General features: G+C 37.0%; 2 protein-coding genes across 2 annotated transcripts in view; one reads left to right on the top strand and one right to left on the bottom strand.

The window, feature by feature from the left end:
• The first annotated feature begins 424 nt into the window (after window positions 1–424).
• Window positions 425–17,604, top strand: part of LOC149557449 (uncharacterized) — a 55,541-nt gene continuing 38,361 nt past the window's right edge. The window contains exon 1 of the mRNA XM_089832107.1: window positions 425–1,424. Within this exon, the coding sequence (XP_089688233.1) occupies window positions 616–1,424 (809 nt within the window). The 5' untranslated portion in view covers window positions 425–615. The remainder of the gene's footprint in view (window positions 1,425–17,604) is intronic.
• On the bottom strand, window positions 6,970–16,678 carry LOC149557450 (uncharacterized). Its single transcript, XM_089786009.1, has 6 exons — window positions 13,902–16,678; window positions 13,610–13,763; window positions 7,862–7,912; window positions 7,599–7,705; window positions 7,316–7,412; window positions 6,970–7,062 (listed from the first exon to the last, which is right to left on the bottom strand). The coding sequence occupies exons 1-6, from the start codon at window positions 14,624–14,626 to the stop codon at window positions 6,970–6,972; spliced, it is 1,227 nt and encodes a 408-aa protein (XP_089642135.1). The 5' UTR covers window positions 14,627–16,678.

Here is a 17,604-nt window from a genome sequence, read left to right as displayed (position 1 = left end):
GAGCTCAACAAAAGGGTCCGCGTTTGACTTTGGATCAAAAGGTCATGGGTTCGACTCCCACTGTGGTCGATTGGCTTATTCAAATAGCTATTTTGATGACAGCGAATAGAATTCGATGACAACCTTTTTCCACCTGAACTTTTCTCAAACGTCTCGAATATTTCCCCGCAATATTTGATGTCATAGAATTCAGGCAGTTTTGAAGCGGAGAATTTTTTTATGAGCGACAGTATTTTCATCCCTGGATCCGACGGATTTATAAATTTTGGATTTATCGAATTAGGAATGGAAATGGCCCATTCCAATAACAAGTATTTTTTGGAATGGACAAAAGCTCATTTTAGAGTTAAAATCCTATTCTCCATTCCTATTCCACGCACCAAACAAGAAATACAAATTATATTCTAATTTCCTATTCCTATTCAGGTTGTATTGGAGCAACCAAACCAAACGGGCCCTAAGAGCCTTCAACTTTGAAACGTTTTGAAACATCAGTTGTACTCTGCTGTATCTGCAACTTTATTCAGATCTACACAAAAAAATTCAGTTCCAAAATTTTCAGTTTCCAAAATTTCGGTTTTCAGAGTTGTCAATCTGTGCAGAGTACAACGAGCCATGCCGAGGCGTACCAGGGCACAGAAAGATGCACGGAAAGCCAAAGACGAGGCCGAGGCGTTGGCCTTGAAAGCGTCTAAGGCGAGCACTAATGGTGCTAATAATGATAATGCTGCTTCTACTTCGAATTCCGCTGCTTGCGGCCCAAGCTCTCACCTTGTAGCCAGCGGAGGAGAAACGAGGGTTTTAGCGGCGGGAAAAACCAACCATGAAAATGTGACCAAAAGTAATGCTTCGGAGGTAGTGCAGGACAAGAGACCTGAAAATAGTACGGCTGAACTTGGGAAAGAGAGATCAGATGGCGGGGAAAGGGGGCCGGGAGAACGCAAACACCAGAAGCTAATCGAAGACAAGGGACCTGAGAAGAGTACGGCTGAAATTGGGAAGGAGAGATTAGATGGCGGCGAGAGGGGGCCGGGAGAACACAAACACCAGAAGGTAACTGAAGTTAATTCTTTTACAGTGGTGCAGGATATAAGAGCTGAGAAGAGTACGGCTGAAATAGCCAAGGATAGATCAGATGGTGGAGAGAGGGGACCTTCGCGCAACTCTGGGGAAAAAGAAACCGTAAGCTTGCGGCCGTCGCAGCTAGAGTCGAAGCAGAAACAAAGGGATGAAAGTTCGAGCTTTGCTGGGAACAAGGGTTTTAGACAGGATTTTAATGGCAGAAATTCAACTGCATCGCAAAATTACGGAGGATACGATTCTAGACAAGGAGGGCGACCTGGGTATTATCAAAACCACTCGAGTGGTCTGGGAGGATATAATGAAAGCGACAGCAAACGCATCGATGCCCTTGGAAGAGCCTTGTAAGGGGTTTTCATTTGTAATTTTTTGTTCCGTTTTGTTTTTAGAATCATTGGCTTCATTTTAAACTGCATTTAGTGATATCGTTTTATCCTCCCAGTTCTCATTTCTCTAAGATTTGGCTTCCTTTGACCCGAGTGAGGGGTTTTCATTGCAAAAATTAAACAAGTGTTGACTGTTGCTTGAGTGGCTGATGCCAAAGTTCACACAATTGGTCCATGTTTTACGTTTTTTGTTTCGACTTGGGGCTTTGCTTTGAAATTTAGTATGCTTTTCTTCGCAATTGAGAGTGCCCTTTGTTTTGATTGCGCGTTCTCCTGTTTCTGAGGTATCTTATGATTAAAAAGAAAATCTGCTGAGCGTAACTAGGTGGTGACCTCAGATTTGATTCTGTACTTTCGTGATTCTGGGGCTTCTGATCATCCTTTTTTCTTGGTTGAGATTACCTACAGAAATCATGGAACCTAGCTTGGAACAGGGCTCTTCTGGGATGGGCCTGATCATCCATTTTTTGGTCATGGTTACCTACTGAAATCATTGAGCCCTAGCTCGACTCTGGGCTCTTTTGGGATGTGCCCACAGATTTAACCATATTATCAATTGGGAGTCCATTGGGTTGTAGGTAGTCTCAAGTTTCAACACAGACTGGGATTTGAACATCAGTTTCTCTCTTTCAAAAACATCTCGTTACCATCAAATGCTCCAAGTCAGGTGTATTTTGTTTTCTGTTGCTTGTGTACACTGTCTTTGTCTTTTGTGTGGATTTGTTCATCTAGTGCCGGTTTCAGGAAGCTTTCAGTATAGCTTGAGGAAACCTTGGTCCACATTCTTAAAATAAATAAATCTTAAAGTTCCTTTACAGTTTTAACATTGGCTGCTGTCCTCTGCATTTTCCACTGTGCTTAAGCAACTTGGTATATTTTCCAGCATATGAGTAAACTAGACATACTTGAATGTACGCTATTAAGCCTGGGCTGTACACTCAATATATATGGTAGCCACAATATTAATCAAAAGATAAATACAAGAGGATTAAAATCCCTTAGAAAATATATTCAAACCCAAACTTGAAATGGAGGACATAAAGATTTCTTTCTCAAAGTTGATATCCCTGGGCTGCACAGCCCTACATACAACATTATCTGATGTGGTGTCCCCTTCCTAATTTGCCCCAGAATTTGCCCTAGAGTCGCAATTGCAACAAATTAGGGTTAGGGCTTTATCTTTGCAAATGAATATTGTGATCCTTGATTTGAATCCTGGTATCATAACATAAACAAGTACAATATATGCAATTATGTATCTGCATATTTATTCAATGACTAGGGTTAGATCACATCATAATCATATACTTATACTATCAATAACATCATGTAATCATATTAAAGATTGGAGGAAGAAGCATGATATCTTTGGCAAAAACCATTTCTACACTAAGCCGAAGAGTGTATATCTTTCAAAACCCTCCTCTTCGCTTGCTTAGTTGTTTCCTTGCATCTGCTATCCCTATCAATGTCTTATCCTTCCAAAGACACACGCCGCCTTGTGGAGTTGGGCAGAGGTTGTAAGGTGGTTTCTTGGTCCTATGTAATACCTTCTTGGCCTCCTTACATGACCTTTTTGCCGGACCTATCTATTCAATGACCAGGGTTAGATCACATTATAATCATTTACTAATTCTATGAATGACATCATGTAATCATATTAAAGATTGGAGGAAGAAGCATGATAGGTCCGGCAAAAGCCATTTCTACACTAAGCTGAAGAGTGTATATCTTCCAAAGCCCTCTTCTTTCCTTGCTTAGAGGTTTCCTTGTACCTGCCTTCCCTATCAATGTCTTATCCTGCCAAAGTCACACACCATCTTTTGGAGTTGAACTGATCTTGTAAGGTGGTTTATTGGTCCTATGTAATACCTTCTTGGCCTCCTTACATGACCCTCTTTACCCTCCTTTTACACTTCAGATCCTTCCTATGAGATCCGTTGCAGACAGCCAAGCACATCCTATATTCTATATGAGCATTCATTTAAGTATCACCTATTATTGATATGCACGTGGATTTAATTATACCAAAGTTACTTGTATGAAGAAAAGATGCTGAAGATGGCCAATCTAATAAATATCTGCCTGTCGATCTGAAGATAATGTCTTGGATGTAAATGCTGATCAATCTTTATGAATCGATCCTAGTTGTTTGTGTACTCTTCATGCTGATTGCTTAGATAATCCTTGATGATTATATGTGCTGTTGCAATGAACTGCTGAATGTATTTAATTGCTGGATGATGATCTCGTAACTCCATACTCAACACTATCCTCTTGAATGATCTATCATATTCTCTTCATATACAAATTTTCTAGTGACTATATGATCTTCTACTTCTCCACCCAATTTCTGTCCTTCACAAACCATTCACTATTTATGCATTATTTCTCTAATGAAGAGGGACATGCTTTGGAAGAGTGATGTCTTTTCAAAACAATTATGACTCCTTATGATTAACTATTGCACCTTCAAAACTGATCGTAGCCTTTCCCAACGTAGCTACTGCCTTTTAGTAGTAAATTAGTAATTGCTGGCCCTTACTAATAAAGATCACTATCAGTCAGTGATAATGACTGCTGTACTTGTTGTCTTTTAATCTCCTTCACTGCCTTTAGGATGACAATCACTTCCTTTTTATAATGAATTGCTGCACTTTGTCAATGATAAACATTGATGACTTATATTCCATATCTGCCGTACTTTAACTATTGTATTAATAATATATCTATTGGATCACTTCTTTTATTGGATACCTTTTGAGTTATTGTCTTTTATTTATCTAATCACTCATCATAATGAAATTGCTGAAAAATATATGCAAATCCCAATCTTATCTTGGGTGCTTCTTTAATATGTCATTTCACTATTGCTATATCTACCTTTTAAAGAAGTCAACATGCATCCTTAAATGGTCTTTTACTTCGGCATATGGCATCATCATAAGTTGTTTAAATTGTTTTTCATTTATTAGATTGCCGCTCACTGTTTTGTACATACAGATTGCTTGGTTGCTGCCAGTTCATAAGTCAACTATTCCATTCATAATCAGTGCTACTTATAATCTTTTAATTGCTGCCCCTTCTTGCAATAAGTAGGCTGCTAAGGGAAAAAATGCCTATTAATAAGATTTATGAAAACAGTTCCTCATAAAGTGGTGAGGACATGATAGTCCACTCCTCTCAAGATTGCTCGTCCTCAAGCAATGATGGTTTATTTTGTCCATTGAATCTTTTCCTGCTTTGAGAATCTTGTTGATGTTGGTTGTGTCACCACACATGCAGGATGAACACTTGGTATCCTAGTATAGGATACTAAATATTAGATCCTCTCTTGAATAAAGACACTATGTATGTTAAAGATTGCAAATAATATATATATCAACTTCAAGGTTCCTTCTATTTGTGGACTTTCACTTATTTATTGATGTGATATGCTGGTATCACAAAGGGACTTATGCTAGTTCACTTGGGTTTGTCAACTTAACATGTGAATGATATGGCAATATGAGTGCAATGAACTATTTCTGATAGGTTAAGAAATAAAGTGCAAACAAGAATAAGGGTTTATGAATCTAAATAACTACTAGAATCCAAGGAATAATGAATGTCTTTGTGACTATACTAGACTTGGTGTTGTCATCAACTCCACCAAACTAGTGCATTCTTCTAAGTTAAATTAAAGGTTTTCGAACTATTACTATAACACAAACACCATCCATAAATGCATATCAATGTGTAAGCAATAATTGAAGTTAAGCTTATAAATATGCTATTTAACAAGCTGTTAGTGGTATGGTTTATGTGAGTTTAACAAAGTTTGATTTGCAATTACATTCATCTGGTTAAGTTTATGTCCAGAAATTAGATAAATAGCATAAGAAAAATCAATAAAATGCACTGAAGACACAAAAGATCTATCCTAGGAAAATCCTTCCATTTGAAGGGAAAAACCCAATCACACTAGCAAAATATCTCTTTTATTAATAATGAAATTTTTTCAAGTACAAGGCTTTTTCACTTGATTGATTTACAATATACCAAGCAATCATGTAAATAGAGTGCATAAGACTCTTCATTTTTTAGACAAAGGTCTCTTTGAGTCTCAAAAATGAGGCCCTTCATATTTCCACATAATCAACACTTCATATTTGCATACGTATGTCTGTTCACATAACATATGCTCATGTATTTTTGCATAATATATACTTAAGAATAATCACAAATATCTCTTTCAGTTGAAGATGACCGTAATAGTCATAACACACATATTTTTATGTCATAAAATTAGAGGGATAAAGATCTCTATTGCAGCTACAATCTTCAACACTCCCTCTTAGCAAGAGGGAGATCTTTAGTCAGGGATCCACACATAGCTGCAACCAAAGATGATTAATTCACATAACATATGTTATCCCAGCATAACATAGTCCACCAAGGTTACTTCATAAGCACATAGAATGGAGTCACACCCATGACTTTCACCATGCCTACTTGTAAAGGGTAGAACAAAGACTTTCATCTCAAAACTTCTCCCAGAGAAGGATACATTTTCACCATGCTTACTTGCAGATGGTGGTCCACTGGACCTACTCAGAGAGGGTGGAACGAGGGCTTTCACCTCATACTTCTCTCAGAGAAGAATAAACTTCCATCATGTCTTCCACCATGTCTACTCGCAGAGGGTGGGCACTCGTAGAGGGTGGAATGAGGGCTTTCACCACAAAACTTCTCCCAGAGAACAATGCATTAATAACTACGATTTTTTCTTTATAGAGACTCCCTCTCAGTAGGGAAAACTTTAATCACCATAAAATGAAGTTGATTCTAACTATTTTACTGTCACACAAGTTTTGCAAAGGGTTGGACATCTCCCTCTATCACGTAACCTCCCTCTGAAGCTGAATAGTCTTTCTCTAAACATGACCTTCCTCTTTTAATGAAGGTAATGTGCCACCAGTTTAGTATCAAGACTGAAAACAATGTTGCAAAATCTTTCACTATCCCATTGCACCCTACAACCACAAAATTTATAATGACCCATAAGATCCATTTATTGTAGAGATCAATGCAAAGATACACTCTCTTACCAATTAGATACAAAAATCATAGAATAGTTATCTCTTCGAAGTCTGATCCTCCTTCAGTATAGAAGATTAATGATCCTAACACAAGAGTAATGATCCTCAAGGGTGTTGATCAGGTATATATAAAAAATACAAAAACTCCTGGTACTCACACATGTTAGCAGTTCACATTATAATACCGACTGTTAAACCATACCAAGAACAGGCAAATAGAGGTATTATCTCTTCAAAAAATAGTTCCCGATTGCAAACACAAGGCCAACCAAGAAATCGAGCCAACTCATAGAGGCTTTGCTACTGAAAAATTTAGAGTTCTACAATAAGAGGAGTTTTTAATACCAATATGAAAGAGGCTAAGAATAAAAAGGACTCTAAGATAATCAAAATATAAAATAGACTATTATTTACAAAGCACATCATGCAGAAAACAGAACCTGAATATCTGTAGATGTCTGTAGTGTTGCGAAGTTCCCTTTGGAACTCTTCAGAATGTTGTCGACCCCAAAACACTGTTAGTCAAACTGTTCCAGCTGATAACTCTTAACAGTCAAAAGAAGTATGCACATATATGAAATGACTGAACAGATAGCTAGGCAACATTGATCTTCTTGACTCACATGACCCAAGTATTTCCAGAATATATAAAGCAATATAGATGACCGAACAAAACCTTATGAATCTTATACAGTATAACATACTTAAGAAGATAATACAAAAGGTCTAACCTGAATTTGCAGAAAATTTATTTCTTTAATTACATACACAAACAGGACTCAAATAGCCTTCTTTAGCTGTAACTGGATAAGAGAACACACGGCACCAAAATGTTACAACGTTACTTTCTGTTTTAATAATTGTTCTTCCCATAAACTTCAAACATCAGACCTTAACCAACAATAATGTCTTGCAGATAAAAGACTTCCTAACAGAAACATTCCAAACATTTTCACTCTTCAATGATCATTTTTATTCCCAGACATACTGACAAACTATTAGCTTGCAAATGTAAATTTAACATAGCAAGAACATAAAAGAATATACATACCTCTTAACAGGAAGAGAACAGAAACAATCAACCAAAGCTGAAAACAAATCTCGGATCTGACCTGACACCTTACCGCGCATAATTTTGTTGAATGTTATGGGCTCTATCTAGTAGAACATACTTATCATATGAAAACTTCTCCATAAGCACCAATCTCCAATCAGTAATCAAGAGCCAGAACACCAAATTGATACCAAGAAGTGACAATCTTAAGGGACCAATGCTTTCAGCTCAGAATATATCCTGTAGCAATCACTTCATACAAAATTCTCAAACTGAGGCGTATCTTCACGCTCTTCCACAATAGCCAATTTCTAGCACCAAACTATACAGCTCGTTAGAATCCCACCTTTTACACTCCCGAAAAGAAAAGAAATTGCTCAAAAGAAACTCTGTAAGAAACTCTTTTGCTTCCATGCAAGAACGAGGAGAATTAAAAATAATATATGCCGATAACTGGAGAAATATGCCCAGTTGACAAAACAAGTCCTTCAATAACTGAAATACCTAATTGCACACAATGCGTAGATTCCAAAAGTATTTGAGAGTAGTGCTATGAACGAGCTACCTCTGCAACTAGTAAAACTACATTGACTGAATCAAGAATTTATCTCATACTATAAAATAATTGTAAAATGAAAGTATTATGAAAAAACAACTCCTTGAGAATTCTTCCTTCAATATGAGAAGCATGACACATGCAAATTAAATCCTTCATCTACTATTTAGCTCATCTAAAATGCCCCCCTGAGAAAAAAAACAAGGTTCTCATCCCTCCACGATAATCAAACAGCTTTGCGCCTCTGCTCATTCCATCAAGCTCATCCCCTTTAAAGACAGCATGTTAAACATATTCAACAGAGTGCATTGGGTAAGCTCTTCTCTCCCAATCCACGCCTGACAGTGGCAGTCAAAGGAAAATAAAAGCTGAATCTCTTACAGAACCAATGTATGCTCCCCAGATGCTCAGAATAATGAAGAGATTTGATCACACGTAGATAGATTAATCTCATGAATTTATTATAAATATGTGACAATACTCTGCTATTAACAAGATACAATCTTTTGATGCATAATTAAATAACCTTGAGGTCAATAACTACAAGAATGCACTTGGATGAATGATTGTAGAATCACTGTCCACCAATCACGCAGATATCTTCCTGTATCACTCTGCCAAAATAAAACTATGCAAGAAAAAATATATATTCTGCGACACATAATGATGATCAATGTTTGAAGAAATCACAAAATAAACGGGAAGAGGACACATGCACTGAATCAGTGCTGCTGAAACTGTAACAAGTGTAATCCTCAGAAGCATTCCTCTGTAATACATTAGCATTAACTCCAAACTGTTACTTTAGCAGCGGCTAAAAACTGAAGCATCATAGTCATGTTCCTTTGACCAATTTATTTCTGAAACCAGCTGTGTAAACTGTCTCTATATTTATCTCTGACTCTATAAATATTTATAATCCAATTTGGTTGTAACCAAAAATCATCAACAGTTCATGAAATTTCCTGATATCATATCTCGATGCCACCTAAGATTTCACATCATAGATAAACTAATAATGTCGTGTGAAGACTTCTTCACAGTAAAAATGAAGAGTTTGATCACGCAAGCACCCAAATAAAGCTTCAATGCCAATGATATAAAGACGAAACTGACGATGGAAGAAAATGAAGAGAAAAGAGATGACAAAGCCAGGTCATCACAACACAGAGAGATTACAACAGATCTGAGAGCAATTTGACCACTTTACAAAAGAAAAATATAATAATCTAAGTCGTCTATTAATTGAAAAACTCACCATGACGACTCTGATGTTGCTCTTAAAAACTTCTGACATGAGATCTAACTCGACTATTACAGGATATCTCCTGTCCTACTTCCTCAAATCTGATTTTGATGAAGCTTGACTGTTAGAGACAAGTGTACGCAGCGGAGCCTCCAGAGACATTGTGCTTCCTCCAAAGACTAAGTACAGGTGATATTGTGAAGCTGTAAAAGACAGATTCCTCTTTCTCTTCTCAAAATATTGGAAGAGATTGCTGGGGAGATGAGCATACTAGATTTTCTTCTTCCATTTAAAACATGCCTCTTTTTTCGTCCAAGAGAGAGGCGAGGAAGAAGAGTCCCTGACATGGTGGCAGAGAATTGCGAATGTGACACCTGAAATGATGTTCTAGTAGAAACAAATTAACTCTTTGTGAGCAACAAATTAATGCATATATTACATCCTTTGCCATTATGAATAGTGAAATGTTATTCAGCATCGACATATACATTCAAGAAAAATAAATTTGATCACTTGTGCATGTCAGCAAATGTTTCCATCGTTCAGGAGTCCTTAGATTTGTCAATGAGATGAGCGGACAGGATTATGGAGCTCCTGCAAATGATTGGCCTTGACATGTGGACAATCCTCATCATATATCTAATGCATAAACATAGTCTCTGGCACTGTGTTTTTAGAGCGCCTATGCCACTGTCAGAAATAGAATGGAGATTGTGAAACACAAACTGATTGAAATATTCAAATACTCCAATATATGTAGATAGTCTCATGAACCATCCAATCTACTCTGCATCATTACAAACTCCTCTAATATCTAAAAACCTTAACAAGGCAGGAGCTTCTGCCACATTCGATCTACTGAGAAATCTTGACAACTCAGAACAACAATCATAAAAAATCCATGTGAAGGTTTCAGACGAGACCAAATGGGCCAACCAATAATCTTTGGCCCTTCAATCAGCTACAATTGCACACAGAAAAGTGCTCATGAACAAGTAGAGATGACTCAGCTATAAGAGGTTACAATAATGTCAGAAACTTTTATTTACTGTTATCTAACCTTGGCTCTGATACCATGGTAAGTTTATGTCCAGATATTAGGTAAATAGCACAAGAAAAGTAAATAAAATGCACAAAAGAAACAAAAGATTTATCCTAGGAAAACCCTTCCATTTGAAGGGAAACACCCAATCACACCAGCAAAATATCTCTATTATTAATAATGAAAAATGTTCAAGTACAAGGCTTTTTCATTTGATTGATTTACAATATACCAAGCAATCACATAAACAGAGTGCATAAGACTCTTCATCGTTCACACAAAGGTCTCTTTGAGTCTCAAAAATAAGACCCTTCATATTTCCACATAATCAACACCATTGTTTGAAAACTTGCCAAGGTCTGAAAAATAAATTCGGGGAAAACTTGGCCAGTTTTCAGCAAAAAACTCGGCAACTTAAACCTATAACACATGTCTTTACATCTCCGAATTGCATAAAGACATGTTCCAACACTTAGTTTTTTCATCACAAACATCTGTTTAAAGTGGGGCAATTCTATTTCCATCCAGATTTTATCATTTCAAGTGGGGAAATTCTATTTCCATCTAGATTTTCATCATTTTAGTTGGGAAACTCTATTTCCATTCCAATTTTCATCATTTAAGTGGGGAAATTCCATTTCCATCTGAATTTTCATCATTTTATAAAGAAAAATGATTTTTTATTAGAATTTAGAATATTCATGTTTTAAGTTTGAAAAATCAAATTTTATAAGGATTCTAAGACCTTAATGCTTAAAATATGCCTTTAAGTTTATAATATACTTTGGACCATAGTTGGAAAACTCGCCAAAGGCAAAAACTCGCCAAGCCCCCCAAAAGTTTAATTGGGAAAAACTCGGCGATTTTTAAAAAAAACTCAGGAAAAACTCGGGAACCTAAAAAACCGCTGAAATTTAATTAAAAATATATTTATTTTGCAAAATTAAATGAGAAGATGCATATAATAGGTTAATTAAAGACAATCCAAAAGAAACAAGCATATTTTAGATATATATAAATGCATAGTACGTACAAAATTGCATTCTCATGCGGAATGCTCATGGTAGGAAGCAAAATAGTAAATAGTTTCAATCTGTCAAACTAGAAGTAAATACTAAAAGTCTAAATACATCAATGATCAATACAATCACATCTTCCTCTTTCCACTTGCACTAGCAAGAAAGCGAGGGGGTCTAGTCCTAGAAGAAGTGCCCCGCACTGGGATAGGGCGTGAGCTGCGTGACTGTGAACTCTGTGGCTGTGCCCTCTCGCTCGATTGGCTCGGGGTCTTGGACGAGGATGCATCTCCTCTTAATGGTAATGCCTCATCCTCTGAGCTTGAATCATCATCCTCCTCGTCTTCATCCTCAATGTCATCCATTGTGAACTAAAAATCAGTTTCAGCATCCCCCTCCATGGCCTGCCTCTCCAAATTAATGATCTCATCTGGTGTAAACAATGGACCTGGCTCCTGTGCTGTCCAAATCAGAATAAGGATCTATCTCATCTAGATCAAGTGGACCAGGTAGTTTTGAGATCTGTGCCTTTTTTATGTGCAACTTAAGATTATAGTGCACATAAACAAGGTCATTAAGCCGTTTTTGAGGCATTCTGTTTCTTTTCTTTGTGTGGATGGACTCAAATAAGCTCCAATTGCGCTCACAATGGGATGAGCTACAAGGTTGGGATAGGACTCTGAGAGCAAATTTCTTTAAATTGGGGGTATTGCCACCCCAACTTGCCCACCAAGAATTTGCAAAACAAAATATAAAAAGTTATAAAGCAATAAAAAAAGATAATTAGAAGCACAACTTATCAATTAGCAAAAGTATTAAAGTTTGATGCTTTACTTGGTGCTTGAGTAGATCTTGCTCTCTTTGCTAACATAGAAGAGAACAAAGGACACCTCGATTCCATAAAGATTTGTTGTTCGGTCACAATAAGGTCTCTCTCCGCTTCACTGGATATCATTCTCTCAATGCATTTAGAGAGCCCTTCCATGACCTCTCCATTAGGATCTGAGTAGGAATCATTAGCTTTAAAACAAATAAAAAATGATATCAAGTCTTACTACACAACCTTAAAAAGTAGAGTAAAATAAAGTCTTAGTAAAATCCCAACTTCAAAGACAATCATAGTACCTGAATTTGGGGTTGAGGAAGTAGCCTGTTGCATGAATGGGTTGGTGGAGCATATTGTTCCACCTCCTATTAGTTATTTCCCAAATGGGGTCAAATCTGAGACTGTCCCCATGATAGTGACTTCTAACAGCCTCTTTCGCCCTATCCATGGCCTCATAAAGACCTTCCATTGGGGATTGCTGCCCATCACATATGCGCAAGACTAGAACTAGGGACAGAGACATCTATATTTGAAATTGAAAAATACAAATTAGTTAATAACATAGTAAGTTATGAAATAATAATGAAACTTGAATAAACTAAAAATATAATGTTTTGATTCTTGAAGTTGAAGTTACCTCCACAATCTCCATAGCCTTTGCAAAAAAACTATCAGCAAAGACTATTCGTGCCACAGACTCTCCTTCGGGCTTCTTCGAATAAGGTGAAGCAACCCAATCAGCACACACAAACATTTGTTTCAAAGCCAATATGTGGTCAAGAATACTTTGCAACGTCAAGAAGACCGTTGTAAACCTTGTCATAGCAGGTCTGATCAAATCTTTGCCTTTAGTGGCCTTTCTCATCAAACTGAGAACCCATGGGTGATTATAGATATATTTGGTGACCCGTCTAGCATCTTCCACAATTGGACTCATCCAATCAAGTTTTTCTATGCCCTCCAAAAGAAAGTCAAGCACATGTGCTGCACAAGGTGACCAAAAAAGTGTGGGATGCCTCTCTTGGAGGATTCTACCTAAAAGATTAGCAAAAAATCAATAATTAGTTACGAACTTTCCATATTTAGTATTTACAAATTACATCAAATCTAAATTGAATAATACCATAGCATTACATTCATGATTCATATTGATTCGAACATAAAAAATTAAATTTACCTGTTGCCACATATGCTGCTGCATTATCTGTGATTATTTGCACCACATTCTTTATTCCCAACTCCATGACAACATTCTCCAACATTAAAGCCAATGTGGCTGCATTTTTCACTTTGTTGGAGGCGTCAACAGATTTCCAAAACACCACATCATCTTTGCAAGCAACCAAGAAATTAATGATGGTTCTACTTCTTCCATCTGCCCTCCCATCAGATAAAATGGTGCAGCCATACTTCTTCCACTCTTTCTTTTGGTCTTCTATCAATACGGTTGCCCTACCAACCGCTTTGTCAAGCAACCTACAAAATTTAGGTGTAATATTAAATAAAGTGTTAATAAAAAATATGAAATAAGTTATAACAATTAAGATTTAAAATATAACAATGAACCAAAGTGAATCACAATTATTTACAATAAGTAAATAGTAAAATACTAACCTTCCACTCATATCCTTGCGATTAGGCGGCTTGTACCCTTTGCCCGATATTGTCATTGCATTCACCATATTGACCCAATAGGGACTATCAGCTACATTCATTGGGATATTGTTGAAAAACCAAAAATCAGATGCTGCAATATCAGTTTGCTCATGCACCTCCTTGAACCATGCAGTGGCCTCTAATGATCGCTGTGCTCCAGGTGTGTTCCTGGGCACAAAATAACCCCCTATCCCTGATGTGGATGGTGATGAAAAAGTAGGAAATGTACAAGAAGTGGAACCGGTTAAAGAGATATTTTGTTTGCGGATCCGTGGGCCACGAAGAGATCCTGGTATGTTCTCAAGTGCTTCTTCTTCCTCTTGCATATCAAAAGGAGCTCCTTCAGATTCAGCTATGGCTGCCCTCATAGCTAATTTTGTCCTCTCTCTATTCAATTTTTTCTCTTCAGCAGCTGCAAGTAGGGCATTGATGAATCTTTTTTCTTCATCAGTTACCTTGAGACAAGGATTTGTATCATGTTTCTTTATACCTAAAAGGTGGTATTTGAGGCGGTTTATGCCTCTAGAAATAATTCTCTCACATGGAATGCATATCACTTTCCCAACATCATTTGGAGCTTCATAGGCATATCGCCATGTCTTATCTCTTGCATTTTCAGGCCGAGTGCTTATATATCTAGATGGGTATGGTGTTTGTGGCCACTCTTCTTGCAGGTTTGTCATGTTTTCTTAATGCTTGTTTGCTGCCCTACACATAAATAATTAAATTTATAGAAAAATGAATAAACAAAGTTAGAACTTAGAAGCTAGAAGTTTAGAACAACTAGGGTTTCAACTTTCAAATGATTTGAAATCATTTACAAACAACAACAAAAACAATAAAAACTTTGCTTAAAACTATAAAAAGATTTCAAACAATGATAAGATGAACATATCTAGAAAGAAATTTCTCTTCTAAATCCGGTTAGAATCTTCCAAAATTCACTCCAATCTGCTTTGAATCACTTGCAATCAGCTAAAACCTTCTTTGTTCCACACAAATGAAAAAAACAATGCAAAAAACAATGCATTTTGACCTATTTAGGCGTCACTGGCTGTGGGTTCCTTGAATTGCAAGTTTTTAACATTAACTTGCCGAGTTTTTGGACTCATGCCGAGTTTTTCGACAGGCGAGTTTTTGGGCGATTTACTCGCTGTCCCAAAATACTCGGCGAGTGTTTAAAACTCGTCGACTAACCGGCGAGTCTTCCATCTATGCTTTGGACTATTTGAATAGTTGAAATTTTGATGCACTTAGAATTTTTACCCCAACCTATTACAACTTGGTTGAGAGGAACCCCAATTTGAACATTCCAAATTTTACTTGCAATTTGACAACTTGATTTCTCAATCATCCCTTAGTCTTTTAAAGCTCCAAATTGTCAGTCCAACTGCCATAACCTAATGACTACAAGCAAAAAGAGGAGGTCCCCATTTGTAATGGGGCAATGGTGTGAAGAGGTTGCAACAGTTACCAAAGCAGATTTGTTCATTAATGTCTTCTTAGCCAAATTGATAACAACTCAAGGAATTGGTTTATATCATTGGTTCCTTGAATGCCACTTCCTTATTGCGGTAGATGTAATATTTACTCATATTCATATTTCATATGCATCCCAAATGAAATTCGATTCCAATGAAAGTATAAGAATATAGTATATTAAAATATTGCTTTTAAAAGTTACATATGGTTATTTTTTTTGGTTGGTAATAGTTTGTATTTTATTTATCATTTAAAAGAGATTACAATATACATCTTTATAATTGAGAAATGTTAATAATTGACAAAAGTGCTTCCAACCAGCACCCAAACATCCCCATATTACCACCCAAAATGGTGAGTTCCATCAAAAAAATCACAATCTATACCCATATTTCACAGACCAAAACCCATCCGAATCACTAATCCCCATCCACAATTCCTTTTGACTACCATGTCACAGTTCGAACATCCAATTTGACACCACCCAACCAGAGGCACACATCAAAATTTGAACACCCTCCCTATGAAAAAAAATCAGAGAAACTAGTGCCTAATGACAAAAAAGAAACAAATACTCTTCCTACCCACCAAAACTCTCTATTCTATCCTCTTTTATTAATCCTGTACCTTCGCATTTTTCAGGGGCAATCTGTCTTGCCTTCTTCATCCTTTGTCTGCATGATATTGCTACCATGGTCTGACTGTCCTTAATTTCTTGTTGTTGTAGAGCCAACTTCAAGTCCTCCTAGGCCGTGAGCACTTGCCTCCTGTATTCATCTTTGTTCGTTCTGCTTGGCCATTAAACAAACGAGATGATCTTGTCCTCCCTTGCTATCATTGAGCCTCCAGTGCCTTCTAATACATCGAACCCCATTCCTGGGACCACATATTCAATCACACAGTTGAGCCCGTAAAGCATTGTATATTCCACCAAACAAATTAGTACCCACTTGATACCTGTGTATTGCTCTTACAAACTCCTGCCCCAATAAGTCCATCATACTTAGTACCACATCCTCCCTTTTACTGATGAGGAGCCGTTTCATAGTTGGTAGTCACTGAACCAAAAAATCCCTGCTGCTGTCCAGTAATTTGCAGAGTGAAGGTCGCCTCCATATTTACTAGTCTACCATTAATCTTGCCAAACTTGTAGTAACTCCAAAGACACCTGCCACCTTTTTAAAAGTGAAACACACAAACTCCCATCCAATTATCAACACATTCCATTCCTTGCACTTAATTTTTATTCAGCCACCACAATCTGAAATGATGTCAATTCTCAAATGATAGATTACCAAAATCTTCCAACCCTATCTCCATAGATGCAAACACAAATGCCCATTCTGACAAAGTGTTGGCCACCTCATTACCCTGACTCTGAATGCGGGTCAATTTAAACCTCTCAAAAGAGGTTAGCTCCTTTTGGATGGTGAGGACAAACTTATACAAATGCCATGCTTGTGATGCATCTAAAATAATTGCCTCTACTATAATGAGGAAATCACTTTCAAGGTGTAAATTTTTCACACCCATGTTTTTCCCTAACGCGACAACATGAAGTGCTGCCATGGCTTCAGCTTCAATATTAGTTCCCTCTTTGATCCTTTTTGTCCCCATCATCAATATATTTCCTCTACAATCCCTAACCACAAACCCTATCCCAAAGGGTCCTGGGTTTCCTTTCGAAGCCCATTTAAAACTTATCTTTATCCATCCTTTTCGTGGCCTTATCCACTTAACTTTTTCAACATCTCTTTTTCCTAGATTAATCCAACTGACCCTTAACAAGCCTAATCATATGTCAAGGCCATTGAAGTTGAAAGCATTTATTTATCCTGTTTAGAATACAGAGTCCGAGGATTGAAGAATATAGAGACTGTTAAGTTTAGGTACCAGAATAAATTTAGCAGCTAAAGAAATCCAAAATTACAAAACAAGTAGAACACAGACAACATATATCCTGGGAAAAACCCTTCTCACTGAGGGAAACAACCCAGCCCACCAAAAGACAGTTCCCTTATTTTCTCAAAACAAATTACAAATTCTGTCACTTTCAAAAACTTCACTGCTTAAAGAACACACATTGATCAAAGTTCATAGAAAATAGAGTATAGCTTCAAGCAGCTCACGGCACGCCAAAACAAAATCTCTGGTTGAACTTATACACACATAGGAACAA

Source organism: Cupressus sempervirens, chromosome 5 (assembly GCF_028749045.1).
Source record: "Cupressus sempervirens isolate cs-2001-9-10 chromosome 5, ASM2874904v1, whole genome shotgun sequence".
In the NCBI taxonomy this organism is placed as follows: domain Eukaryota; kingdom Viridiplantae; phylum Streptophyta; class Pinopsida; order Cupressales; family Cupressaceae; genus Cupressus; species Cupressus sempervirens.
The sequence above is the reverse complement of the archived record's forward strand: the minus strand, read 5'-3'. Positions and strand labels throughout refer to the sequence as shown.

Excerpts from the sequence above, each read along its gene's own strand:
- LOC149557450 (XM_089786009.1), bottom strand. The coding sequence starts at position 14,626 with ATGACAAACCTGCAAGAAGAGTGGCCACAAACACCATACCCATCTAGA. Across the intron at positions 13,764-13,901 it reads CGCAAGGATATGAGTGGAAG|GTTGCTTGACAAAGCGGTTG; the intron begins GTTAGTATTTTA and ends TAAATTTTGTAG. Across the intron at positions 7,706-7,861 it reads CGCCTCAGTTTGAGAATTTT|ATAGAGCCCATAACATTCAA; the intron begins GTATGAAGTGAT and ends ATGTTCTACTAG.